Below are 12,953 nucleotides of genomic sequence, written 5' to 3'. Positions count from 1 at the left end.
TTTTGGTAGTCGTCATCGTTAGCATATATTTTTACTCATCTACAAACACAGATTTATACAAATGAAATAATTTCTAGGTTCTCATAACTCTGAATATAGATCCTGTAATCTTACTTGTTGTAGGTATTTTATTCTAATATGTTCATCCTGCCTACACACTAGAAAAAAAAACTCTAAACATAAATAATAACTATTAGTTAAGGCTATATTTCTCAAAGTTCTGTCCAGTCAGACATGGCATTTTATCTTTTATCGTACGTCCCTTTCAGGTCTAAATTTTTTTCATGTCTGATTTGCTTCATCACCCACTGTTCTTTTTCTGCTCTGAAATCATCTGCAAGACCTGGAATGACAAGCATGTTTCCATTTACAATCCACTGGCAGTTGGTGCCCCTTTCTATAGGCCAGATGGCCTGTTGTATGTACATTTTTAATGTAAGATACTTGAACTATCAATTATTTTCCTACTTACTTAGATACAGTTTACAGTTCTACTGAATTGGGGGGAAAAACAGTTTATTTAAATTTCTACTGAATTTTATTACAATAACTTCATGTATGGTTATGAATATTGGTTATGAATAATCCCCCTCAAGAAGGGCCTTTAGTAACACTGTTCAAATTGCTGTTGAGCTTACTATTTTCACAGAAAAGATGCTATAGATGGTATTATCTTAGATTTCCAACTCTCACACATCAAAATCTCCAGTGATTTTTCATTTGGGATTTTCGAGACCCACATTTCCTGTGAGATAAATCAAGGTATAAAAGGCTTACTTTACATAGGCTTATTATATTATACATAGGCTTACTTATATATATTTTTCATAATTCTATTAAAGGGAATAGACTCCTATACTCCCAAATTTTATTCATCTATGTTCCTTCTTAACCTTTCTTTAGTATAAATTCTTTGATGGTGAAAGACATAAGCTATTGCTAAAAGTACCCCTATAATCACGACAACTGTAGGATGCCCTCCAATATGAATTCTCTGATTTTGTGTAAGGTTTAAGCCACAGCTAAGGTCTTTCTACATTTATTACATTCATATATTCATGACTAACAGCCTTCTCACAATTATAACATTATAAGGATTTCTTTTTAGTAGGAATTCTCCAGTTGAATGACATTTCTCCACTTGAATTACAGAGCTGTTACTCTCCAAATTGAATCATCTCACATTGAGAAAGGTCTGAGAGATGTTTGGCAGTATCTAACATAACTGAAAAAACTTTACGTACACCCTGGGACTGAGTAATCCCAGTCTTCATATAAAATCAACAGAAATACACACACACACACATATACAAGAATATTTATAGTAGTATTTTTATTACAACACAAAATTATAAAAAATACAAATATCCATCAAGAGGATAAATAGCAGTATATTCTTAAAATGGAAGAGTATACAGAATGAAAATTAATACACTACTGCCACATGCAATAATGTATGAAACCTTAATATGTTGAGTGAAACAAGACAAAAAATTTGTAATGTATAATAAAATATAAAGTTTAAAGACATGCAAAAACTATTTCATGTTAAAAGCCAGGGAAGTGGTAATCTTTGGGGAAGTAACAACTAACTTTTATTCCGCAGAGTGCAATGAGAAATATACTTCATAATTTCTTCCTCTTATGGAGACTGATACTTAAAACCACTTTGTATCTTGCTTCTGCATGTATTATATAAGAATTAAAAAAAATAAACTGAGTCAGCAGGAGAACTTGAAAACGTAAAAAATTAGCTTCATTGCTGATAAGAGTTCAATATCAATGATCATATCCATTTCATATGCTAGTGAACAGTAGATAAATAGTTATGTGGTATAGTACATTAAGTTAATAATTATTATTACATTTGTGATTAAAATTACCTTATTCACATGTTAAGCATGCTTTTTTAAAAAACTAAAGTTTTACAATAACTTAGAAAGGCTTCACAAAGAAATCACATCATTTATTACTGCATTACCATGTTTTCTCCCTTGTGAGTTCTTTGATGGACAATAAGGTTTCTCTTATAACTGAAGGACTTACCACACTCATTACAAATATAAGGCTTCTCCCCTGTATGAGTTCTCTGATGTACAATGAGATTTGTCTTCTGGCGGAAGCACTTCCCACATTCATTACACTTGTATGGTTTCTCTCCTGTATGAGTTCTTTGATGATGAATGAGATATGACTTCCTGCTAAAGGCTTTCCCACACTGAGGGCATTCATAGGATTTCTGCCCTGTATGTATTTTCTGATGTACAGTGAGGGTTGCTTTCTGGCGAAAAGACTTCCCACACTCATTACAAATATAGGGCTTCTCTCCTGTATGAATTCTCTGATGTAGATTGAGATTTGTCTTCTGACTGAAGGATTTCCCACATTCATTACATTCATATGGTTTCTCTCCTGTGTGAGTTCTGTGATGATCAATGAGGTACGACTTCATTCTAAAAGCCTTCCCACAGTGAGGACATTCATAGGATTTTTCCCCTGTATGTGTTCTCTGATGTGCCACAAGGGTTGTCTTCTGGCGGAAGGATTTTCCACACTCATTACAAATATAAGGTTTCTCTTCATTATGAGTCTTCTCATGAAGAGCGAGGGTTGTCTTCTGAGAGAAGGATTTCCCACATTCATTACAAATATAGGGCTTTTCCCCTGTATGAGTTCTCTGATGTACAGTAAGATTTGCCTTCTGGTGAAAGGACTTCCCACATTCTTTACAAATATAGGGTTTCTCTCCTGTATGAATTCTCTGATGTAGGGAGAGTGTTGTCTTCTGGCGGAAAGACTTCCCACAGTCATTACACTCATATGGTTTCTCTCCTGTGTGAGTTCTCTGATGACGAATGAGGTGTGACTTCAATCTGAAGGCATTCCTACATTGTGGACATTCATATGATTTCTCCCCTGTATGTGTTCTCTGATGATCAGTGAGGGCTGTCTTTAGGCGGAAGGACTTACCACATTCATTACAAACAAAGGGTTTCTCTCCAGTGTGAGTTCTCTGATGATCAATGAGATATGATTTCCTTCTAAATGAATTTCCACATTGATGACATTGGTAGGGTTTTTCCTCTGTGTGAATTCCCTGATGCAGAATCAATACTGATTTCCTGCAGAAGGACTTCCCACATTCAGTGCATATATGCTTTTTTTCAATATTGGTTGTTCTTCTCCTTTTATTATATTCAGATGGTTTTTCCCTTCTGTAAGCTCTATTATGTGTAATTAGGCCTCCTTTTTTAAGGAAGGATTTCTCACAGTCATTATATCCAAATGACTGTGCTGAAGTTTCTATCTCATGATATTGCATAATCATTTCATTATGACTGACAGTCCTACCACAGTGATTATGGGATTTGCCTCCAGAGTGAGCTGTCTCTGGCTTAGTATTGAGGAGTGATTTCCCATATCCATTATGCTCACTAAGTCTCTTTCTTGTAGGACTTAGATTACTGATGATTAATTCTGAAACATTTTTAAAAATCTTTCCATGAGTGTCATATTCAGGAGGTAGGTTTTTTGAATTAATAGGGTTTTTGCTTAAAGTAAATGTCTTTTCATATGCACTACTGTTCTCCTTAATCAGTTTTTTGTGGTTGATTAATACAACTGATCTAGAAAATTTATCTTGTTGTTCCTTGAATTTCACTAAAAAGTCTTCAGCTTTCCACTTTTCTTCTAGGAAAGAATATAATTAATAACAACTTGTGAATCTTCACATATTTGCTATTGAAAGGAATTGTAATAGGGTCTAGTACATGAGGCCAAAAAAGACCAAGGACAAATTATTCCTTGCCTGGGAAAAGACATGGAACCTAAATTAAAAACTCTGCCTCAGTGTGGAAAAAGATGAAAAATAAGTAATGAACACTAGTAACATTTGCATTTTGCACCAGAACTTCATACAGAAAGTGAAACAAACACACGAAGCAGTAAGGAGAAGAGACAAAAGAATAGTGGAAGAGGAATTCATGCTTGGATAGGTGGATTCAGAGGCAATGAAGTGAACCTTTCAAGAGCATTAAGATTTAAGTAGGATGAACAAGAAAAATTAGCAGAAAAGTTTGTTCAGGGAAAATTTTAGAGGAAGGCATTTGGAGGACACAGATCAGAGCCTATACTTTTATTTCTTTATGCCGCACCACGTGGCATGTGGGATCTTAGTTCCCTGACCAGGGACTGAACCCATGCCCCCTGCAGCGGAAGTGTGGATTCCTAACCACTGGATCACCAGGGAATCCCCCTGAGCCTATACTTTTAAATATTCATCCCTAGACTGTAAGGTAAAATACTTCCAGTTGTTCCACCACCCTCTTTCCACACACCCACCAATAAATCTTTCTAAGCATCAACTATTTTCCTAGTGTTTATAATCCTCTATATAGCTGGGGATCATTTTTTCTTGTGAGGGAAATACTAGGAAAACACTTCCAACAGGAACTTTAAAACAGAGTAGGGGTATGTTCACTAGTGTATTCAGGTTGCTGTTGTTATTATTTTCTATCAGAATTGTTCAATAACAAAACTCTCATGATCATTAATTATAACTATTCTTCTTTTTAAGTGCTAACTTAGAGGTTTAAAGAAAGATTCAAGTCTTTCCCCAATACGGTAACATTCTTAACTCCAGTTTTCCATATGGGGGACCAGAAAGATTGTTCACTCTGGTTCTAAATCACTCATTAATCTTAACCTTTATTTCTCTTATAAATTTAGAACTATATTTGACTCTTTTGCTTTGCAATCATCCACATCTAGTGAAACAATGTTAAATCTAGGTTCAAAAATCTATTTCTTCCTTGAGTCCATTACCCACAATACTAACACACAAGGAATTTCTCCTGTAAACAAAACTTTACATTACCTAGACTTACTTTTTATATTCAAACAAGTTTTCAGGGTTGTCCACATATCTGAATAATTTCACCCGTAACAATCAAAGCCTAATATTTACTGCCCTATAAATATCTCCCTTATCCCTAATCACATGCTTTTGCTCATGTTCTTTTAATCAGTTGACTTGCCTTCCAGTCTTATTTCTAATCATATTTAGATAATCTTCAAGAAAATGTTACTACTCCATGATATCAAAACCCTTCACATATATCCCACCACCACTTTATTCATTACTTCTTTATAACTTGAAAATAATTATGGTCTAGAAAAAAAATTTTAACAAATCTTTTTACAAGCTTACACTGTGTCATAAATATTTCATGAAAAATGCAGACTTTGACAGTAATCCTTTCTCATAAAGGAATACTTTATTGGTTATCGCCTTTGTACTCTTCTGAGTTTACATTAACACTGCATATCATAGATAGGTAGTGTTTGTTAGAACCCAACCATTTGAATCAGAATGTACAGAACCATGGCCTGGGCAAGTACTTCTGAAAGGACTTATCAGTACATACTTTATGAATGGAGGAAAAAGAGATCTCCCCTGTACAGCTCCATAAACAGAAAATGAAGCAACTACTGACTACTTAAAATGTTGTATACTATGGCAAAGAAGATACAGAGGATCTTATCTTTGAAAGAAAGAATCCTTAAGCATAAACAATGTACAATCAAGTATCAAATTATATAACATCCAAGAGCTGTGTGTGTTACAGTTAGTAAGCAGCATGGAAATTCAGGAAAAGGAAAGGTGGATATGTTGGGGAGTAGTCAAGGAATAGAAAGGAGAAGAAATCTCAAGACTTCAAAGATATACACTATACAGAAGGGTGAACACAATGAAAAGTACAGACATCATGACAGACCCTACATGTATAGAGAACATTTAGGAGACTAGATAAAGTGGAAATTAGCAAGCATTTTCCACAAAAGAGAGAAATAAAGTTGAAAAGACCAGATGAGGGCTTATTATAGTAGTCCTTGTATGAAGGAGAATTTCAATTTCCTATAATAATAAGTAGTGGGGAACAAGTGATGATATAGCTTGTCAGGAAAGTTAACAATATAAATTGAAAAAATTAGGACAAAAATTATAGCAAAAACAAATTGTAATTACCATATGCAAGACATTAAATAAGGTAGTCGTCATTTTGTATGATGTGAGTAAAAAATGAAAATATGGGAGGATGTAAATATATTTCACGGGCTGATAAACACAAATTGTGAAGAGATCCACAAGAGATTATGACAGAGACAATCAAGCTGGTATCAAGGCAGTAATAAAATAATTTGGAAAGAGTTAAATGGGAATGAATTTAAGAGCTAGGAAAGTTGGTGATTTTCATTTTCAACTTATTGTCACAAAAGGGGTGAGGCATCATAGTGCAGAACTTGTGAAGGACTGGAGTGAAGGTGGGAGGACTGTGCCGAGTATGTTGGTATTAGAGGTTCTCCACATAAAACAAGGAGCTTAAGTTCTGAGAGTGGATGAGACTAATATAATTGAAAGGTAGATCTCTTGAGGACAAATTAGAGAAATAAGACTGAGAGTCCAATGAAAAAATATACCTTAAAAAAAAAAAGTTCTGTGACTATTATGTATGAGGCACTGTTCCAGTCAATATGGCCAGAGTGGTAAAAAAAAACAGAGTAAGTTGGAAATAAATGATCACTTAGAGAATCAGGATAAGAATGATTCAGTGTTTTACCCAAACCAAGGGATGATTTCAGGAAAGATGATCAGCCATATAACAACGAACCATGGAAGTTTAATGGAAGAAAATGGTAACCATAGAATTATCAGTCTGGGCCAAGGTGAGTGAGCTTTAAAATTAATAGCTAGACTCTTGGTGAGAATGGGAACTTAGAGTTAGCATAGCAAACAAATCTGAAATACTATAAAAGAAAGGAAAAGAAAAAGCAACTAAGAAGACAAATATTAGCCAAGAATTTTTTCTTTCTTCAAGATAGATTTAAAAATGCCTAAAAGAAATCTATTCAATGGCTAAAAGATAAGGGACCGAGAAAGCTAAAAAAGGATACAAATCAAGAAAAAAGATCTATAAGAAGGAAGGAAAAAGATCTAAAAGAAGGAAGGCTTAATTTTGATTAAGAGTGGCAACTATCTTTGATAACACCAAGCAAACTAAGGAAGTCTATTATATAGGGAGAGTGACATTTGAAAGTGATTTAATTGTTTTGCAGGCACAATAGTCATTTCAACGGTTAGGAACCTTTAAAAAGACACTACCAAAATATTTCAAAAGTGTCACCCAACACAAGACCACTTTAAATTTATTTTCCACAGATTTCATCTGCCTGCAAGTCAGAAACTCACCTAAACAGGTATGACCTGTAAATGATGTCCATGGCTCTTCTCCTCGTTCCAACTTGAGGATCACGTCAGGCTTGGTCATGTGACACCCTGATTAAGGGAAGATTTGGATTAAGTTGCTTAGGCGTTAATACCTTTGAAAAATCAATAAGGTGAATTTTCAGTACTGCAAATTAAGATACTCCTTTGTATAACAGTAAATTTAACACCTTGCACTATGCAAGTGAAGACACAATAATCCTTTCTGTCAACCAAAAAGAATGCATCACCTCTTATCCCTGAAATCAAGATCACACATATTTTAGGCATCTTGAAAGGAAATGCATGCTACTGAAAGTTTCAAAGAGAGTTTTTCTTACCCACAGAAACGAGGTGGCAATAGTTTTCCAACATCACATCCATGTATAGCATCTTCTGAGCAGGATCCAGGTGCTGCCACTCCTCCTGACTAAAGTCCACAGTCACATCTTTGAATGACACTGATCCCTGTAATGGTTTGGGACTGTGATCAGAACAAATTGACGAGAAATTGGAGACTAGTTTTGATCCTGTTCCTTTGTGGCATTCTTATGAAAACTTGTAAAGAATGCCTACCATTTTTCTTGTTTTGTGATTTAAATAGTAAGGGAAACAAAAATCAAGGTAGAAGTACTTGCCACCAAATTTATTTAATAACTCATTCTAAAAATGTTTATTGTGAAGTCACTTTGTAACCCCAAATTGGACTCGTTTACTAGGGTGCCAAGATATACAAAATGCTGTCCCTGTTCACAAGAAGTTACAACCTCAAAGCATGTAACACATACCTTCAAGAAAGTATGTATCAACACAAATCTACAAGGTGTTATGGGTACTGTAACAGAAGTATGTACAAGATAACAATGTATTACAAGGGCAGAACAATTTTTCAGGCTTCACTGAGGAGGTAAATTTTTTCCTCTTCAAGATTAATGTGTTATGCAGGAAGAATATAGTTTTAAAATGCATGGGAGTGACTTTGGGCATCCAGTAATAATAGAGTGAATTGGTCAAGCAAAAATTGGAGGAGAGTTTATCCTTAAAAGGCATCAATGAGTAAGAATTGTTAGGTTTGTGGCTTTTTTTTTTTCTTTCTGCGTTACGTGGGCCTCTCACTGTTGTGGCCTCTCCTGTTGCAGAGCACAGGCTCCGGACGCGCAGGCTCAGTGGCCATGGCTCACGGGCCCAGCCACTCCGCGGCATGTGGGATCTTCCCGAATTGGGGCACGAACCCGTGTCCTCTGCATCAGCAGGTGGACTCTCAACCACTGCGCCACCAGGGAAGCCTGGTTTGTGGCTTTTTTGCATGAAGGTACCCCAAAGCCCATAGCTCTTCAGGTGAAGAGCTTCCTCAAAGGTGACAGGGGACAGAATTGAGGGCTGGCAGATGAGCTGGAGATTTAGTGATAAATTCTGGAAGTGAGAGAACTACAGGAAAAATGAGACCCCAAATCTGAGTATAAACTCTGCCATAACTCCAGGTTGATAGTTAAACTAAGCAATTGTTAGAGAGATAACAGGAGGCTTAGCAAAGAGCAAACAGAAAGACACCAGCAAAGAGTTTTGAAAAACAGAAGTGTACCTAGTGAGATTTGGAGATTTCTGCATTTTTGATTAACAGCATTCCACAACCTGCTCATAGCTTAAGCAGAAGAAAACTGAAGCCTTAATGGACTGAGGTGTCAGAAGCTGGAGTTAACAAAAAGCAGCAGGAAGTATAAGGGGTGAAACACTGAAAGAAAGAGAATGTAGAAAGTCAGGTCCCAAATTTAAGTATAAATATATACCAAATTCTTTGAGAGCTAAAGTACATGAACACAGTGGGAATCTACCTCCCATCATGGGACTAGGGTAAAAAGCAGCAGGTGGGAGCTTAAGGGACCTAGCTATCAGCTGCTTCATACTTGGGGTGGAGGTGGAGGGGCAGGGAGGGCAGAGTTTGAAGTTTGATTCCAAGCAAGTTAATCGTCTGCTAGAACAACAACAAAAAACAATCATCCTCAGAAAAACAGACATACAGAATTCAGATTACTATAATATATTACTCATGACGTTCTGGTTTCTAGCAAAAATTAGACATGTAAACAAAACAAAACAGAAAAAGAAGAGAGGGAATATGACCCATATTCAGAAAAAGTTCATGGAAACTAATTCCTAGTGGACCCAGGTATTGGATTTTGCCCCAAAGGCTTCAAAACAGCTGTTCTAAATGTATCTAAAGAAGTAATGAAAAACCTGGCACAGAATCTTGAAACATAAACTGCTAAAAAAGCACGAAGTGAAAATTCTAGAGTACAGTAACTGAAATGAAAATTTCACTATGTAGGTAGCAGACTAGAAATAGAAAAAGGAGCAATCAGTAACCTTGTAAATACAGGCATACCTCAGAGATATTGCAGATTCAGTTCTAGACCACTGTAATAAAACGATTATTGCAATAAAGTGAGTCACACGAATTTTTTGGTTACCCAGTGCATATAAAAGTTACATTTACATTCTACTGTAGTCTATTAAATGCAATGACATTATGTCTAAAAAACAATGAACATGCCTTAATTAAAAAATACTTTATGGCTAAAATGTGCTAATCATCACCAGAGCTTTCAGTGAGTTGTAATCTTTTTGCAATACTAACATCAAAGATCACTGATCACAGATGATAACAAATATAACGAAAAAGTTTGAAATACTGAAGAATAGCCAATGTGACAGAAATGAAGTGAGCAAATGCTGTTGGAAAAATGGCACCAATAGACTTGCGTTAAACTCAGCATTGCTACAAACCTTCAATTTGTAAAAGATGAAATATCTGCTAAGTGAAATAAAAGCATAATAAAATTAGGTATGCCTATATATAACTAGATCAACAGAAATTAATCAATCTGAATAGAAAAGGAAAGAAAAAGAAAAAATGAATAGACACACAGAGAGCAGTGGGTCAATTTCAAAGTAATCCAACAGAGGTGTAATTGGAGTCCCAGAAAAATAGGGGGAAAAAAAAGGGTCTGAATAATTTTTAAGGAAATAATGGCTTAACACATTCAAAGTAAGCAAAACTTAACTTACATATTGAAAAAGCTTAATGAACCCCAAAAGGATAAAAACAAAAGAAAACCACACTCAGTAAATCCTAAGCAAACTGCTAAAAGCCAAAGAGAACATCAACCAAGAATCCTGTACTGAGCAAAATTACCTATTGAAAATAAAGTCAACATAAAGCTACTTTCAGAAGAAATCTGAGAGAATTCATCACTAGCAAAACTGTACTATCAAAAATGGTAAAGAAAGGTTTTCAGGCTGAAGGTAAAAATGACATCAGATGGTAAACAAGGTCTTTAGGAAAGAATGAAGAGGTTGAGAAAAATTGTATATAAGAGACTATAAATATTCATTTCCTTCCTTATTTAAAAAACATGAGTGTTTCAAGCAGGGGTTGGTGAACACTTTCTGCTGTTTTAGTATGAACGCAACCATGGACAGTATATAAAATGAATGAGCAAAGTTGTGTTTCAATAAAACTTCATGTATGGACACTGAGATTTAAATTTCATAAGTTATGTAGGTGAGAAATATATTGATTATGTAGGTCAGAAATATTTTGATTTTGCACTTTTTCAAACATTTAAAGTATAACTATTTTAAACTCACAATCTGTACAAAAACACATAGCAGACTGTTTTTAGCCTCTGGGCTGTAGACCCTTGGTTTAAAGTAGGCATTCTAACACCATTTATTACAAATATAAATATCACACACACGGTGAACAAAAAAACAAACCATGGGGAAGACAATAAATGAAAATACAATGTTGCAAGTTGACATATTTTACCTTAAGTAATTCAGTACTATCTCTAAGTAAAACATGATTAAGTTAAAGATACACACTGTAATCCCTAAAGCAACAACAAAAAAATAATGCAAACTGATATAACTACAAACTCAAAAGAGAAATAAAAATTAATTATGAAAATGTACTGCTTGACACAAAATAAAACAGGATATAGGAACAGATGCACAAAAACAGGTTAGGAGTAATCTTTTTTTTTTTTTTTTTTGGTATGCGGGCCTCTCACTGTTGTGGCCTCTCCCATTGTGGAGCACAGCCTCCGGACACACAGGCTCAGTGGCCATGGCTCACGGGCCCAGCTGCTCCATGGCATGTGGGATCTTCCCGGACCAGGACACGAACCCATGTCCCCTGCATTGGCAGGCGGACTCTCAACCACTGCGCCACCAGGGAAGCCCAGGAGTAATTTTAAATGCATATTATTAAATGTAAGAAGCCCAATCTGAAAAGGCTACATAATATATGATTTTAACTATATAACATTCTGGAAAAGGCAAAACTATGGAGATAGATCAGTGGTGGGACTTCCCTGGTGGTGCAGTGGTTAAGAATCCACCTGCCAATGCAGGGGACATGGGTTCGAGCCCTGGTCTAAGAAGATCGCACATGCCGTGCAGCAACTAAGCCCGTGCACCACAACTACTGAGCCTGCACACAACTACTGAGCCCGTGCACCACAACTACTGAAGCCCATGCACCTAGAGCCTGTGCTCTGCAACAAGAGAAGCCACCGCAATGAGAAACCCATGCACCACAACAAAGAGTTGCCCCTGCTTGCTGTAACTAGAGAAAGCCTGAGCTCAGCAACGAAGACCCAATGCAGCCAAAAATTAAAATAAAATAAAAAAAATTTTAAAAAAATCAGTGGTTGCCATTGCCACGTATTATAGAGGAGAGGGAGAGATGAATAGGCAGAGCACAGAGGATTTTTAGAGCAGTGAAATTAGTCTGTATAATACTATAATGGTAGATACATGTCACTATATATTTGTCAAAATCCATAGAATATATAACACCAAGAATGAACCCTAATGTAAACTATGGACTTTGGATGATAATGATGTATCATTGTAGGTTCATTGATTTTAACAACATACCACTCTGGTGTAAGATATTGATAGTAGGGAAAGCTATGCATGTGTCAGGGGGTAAGGGCATAAATGGAAACTCTCTGTACTTTCTGCTTAATTTTGTCTGAACCTAAAACTGCACTAAAATATAAAGTATGGTTAAAAGATTAAAATAAAACAGGTTAGGTAATCAGAAAACAAAGAGTGAAATGGCAGCCCTAACTCCAACAAGACTAAACACTCCAACAAAAAGACTGAGATTATTAAAATGTGTAAAAAACCAAGACTCAAAATATATTCTGTCTTCAAGAGACATACTTTAAATACCATAGACACAAATAGGTTTAAAATAAACGGATAGGAAAAAAACATAAAAACATTAAACATGGGAAAGCTGATGGGGCTATAGTAAAAGAAGCTGAGGAGTATTACCACTACAGACAAAAAAGAACATTTCCTGATAATAAAAGAGTAAATACATGAGAAAAATATAGCAACTACAAATGTATATGTACTTAAATAACAGTTTCAAAACATGAGGCAAAAATTGACAAAAGTAAAATGAGATTTTAAAAAGTCTAAAATCATGGTTGGTGTTAATGTTTGTCAGTAACTGAGAGAACTAGACAAAAGGGGGAAAACCTGTAGAGATTTAGAATCTCTAAAGAATACTGACACCTAACGCATTTGATATTTATAGACCACCACTTTCAATAATTTCACAACACATTTTATTCAAGAGTAAATGGACTATGCACCAAGATAGAACACA

General features: G+C 35.5%; 1 protein-coding gene across 3 annotated transcripts in view; it reads right to left on the bottom strand.

The window, feature by feature from the left end:
• Positions 1-1,323: 1,323 nt before the first annotated feature.
• Positions 1,324-12,953, bottom strand: part of ZNF567 (zinc finger protein 567) — a 29,768-nt gene continuing 18,138 nt past the window's right edge. For all 3 annotated transcript variants that reach the window (XM_059999375.1, XM_059999374.1, XM_059999376.1), the window contains exons 4-6: positions 7,606-7,732; positions 7,250-7,336; positions 1,324-3,690 (exon numbers count right to left, since the gene is read on the bottom strand). In XM_059999375.1, coding sequence (XP_059855358.1) covers positions 1,970-3,690; positions 7,250-7,336; positions 7,606-7,732 — 1,935 coding nt within the window. In that variant the 3' untranslated portion in view covers positions 1,324-1,969. The remainder of the gene's footprint in view (positions 3,691-7,249; positions 7,337-7,605; positions 7,733-12,953) is intronic.

Source organism: Delphinus delphis, chromosome 20 (genome assembly GCF_949987515.2).
Source record: "Delphinus delphis chromosome 20, mDelDel1.2, whole genome shotgun sequence".
NCBI classification, from domain to species: domain Eukaryota; kingdom Metazoa; phylum Chordata; class Mammalia; order Artiodactyla; family Delphinidae; genus Delphinus; species Delphinus delphis.
Note: the sequence above shows the minus strand (reverse complement) of the source record. Positions and strands in the feature narration are given on the sequence as shown.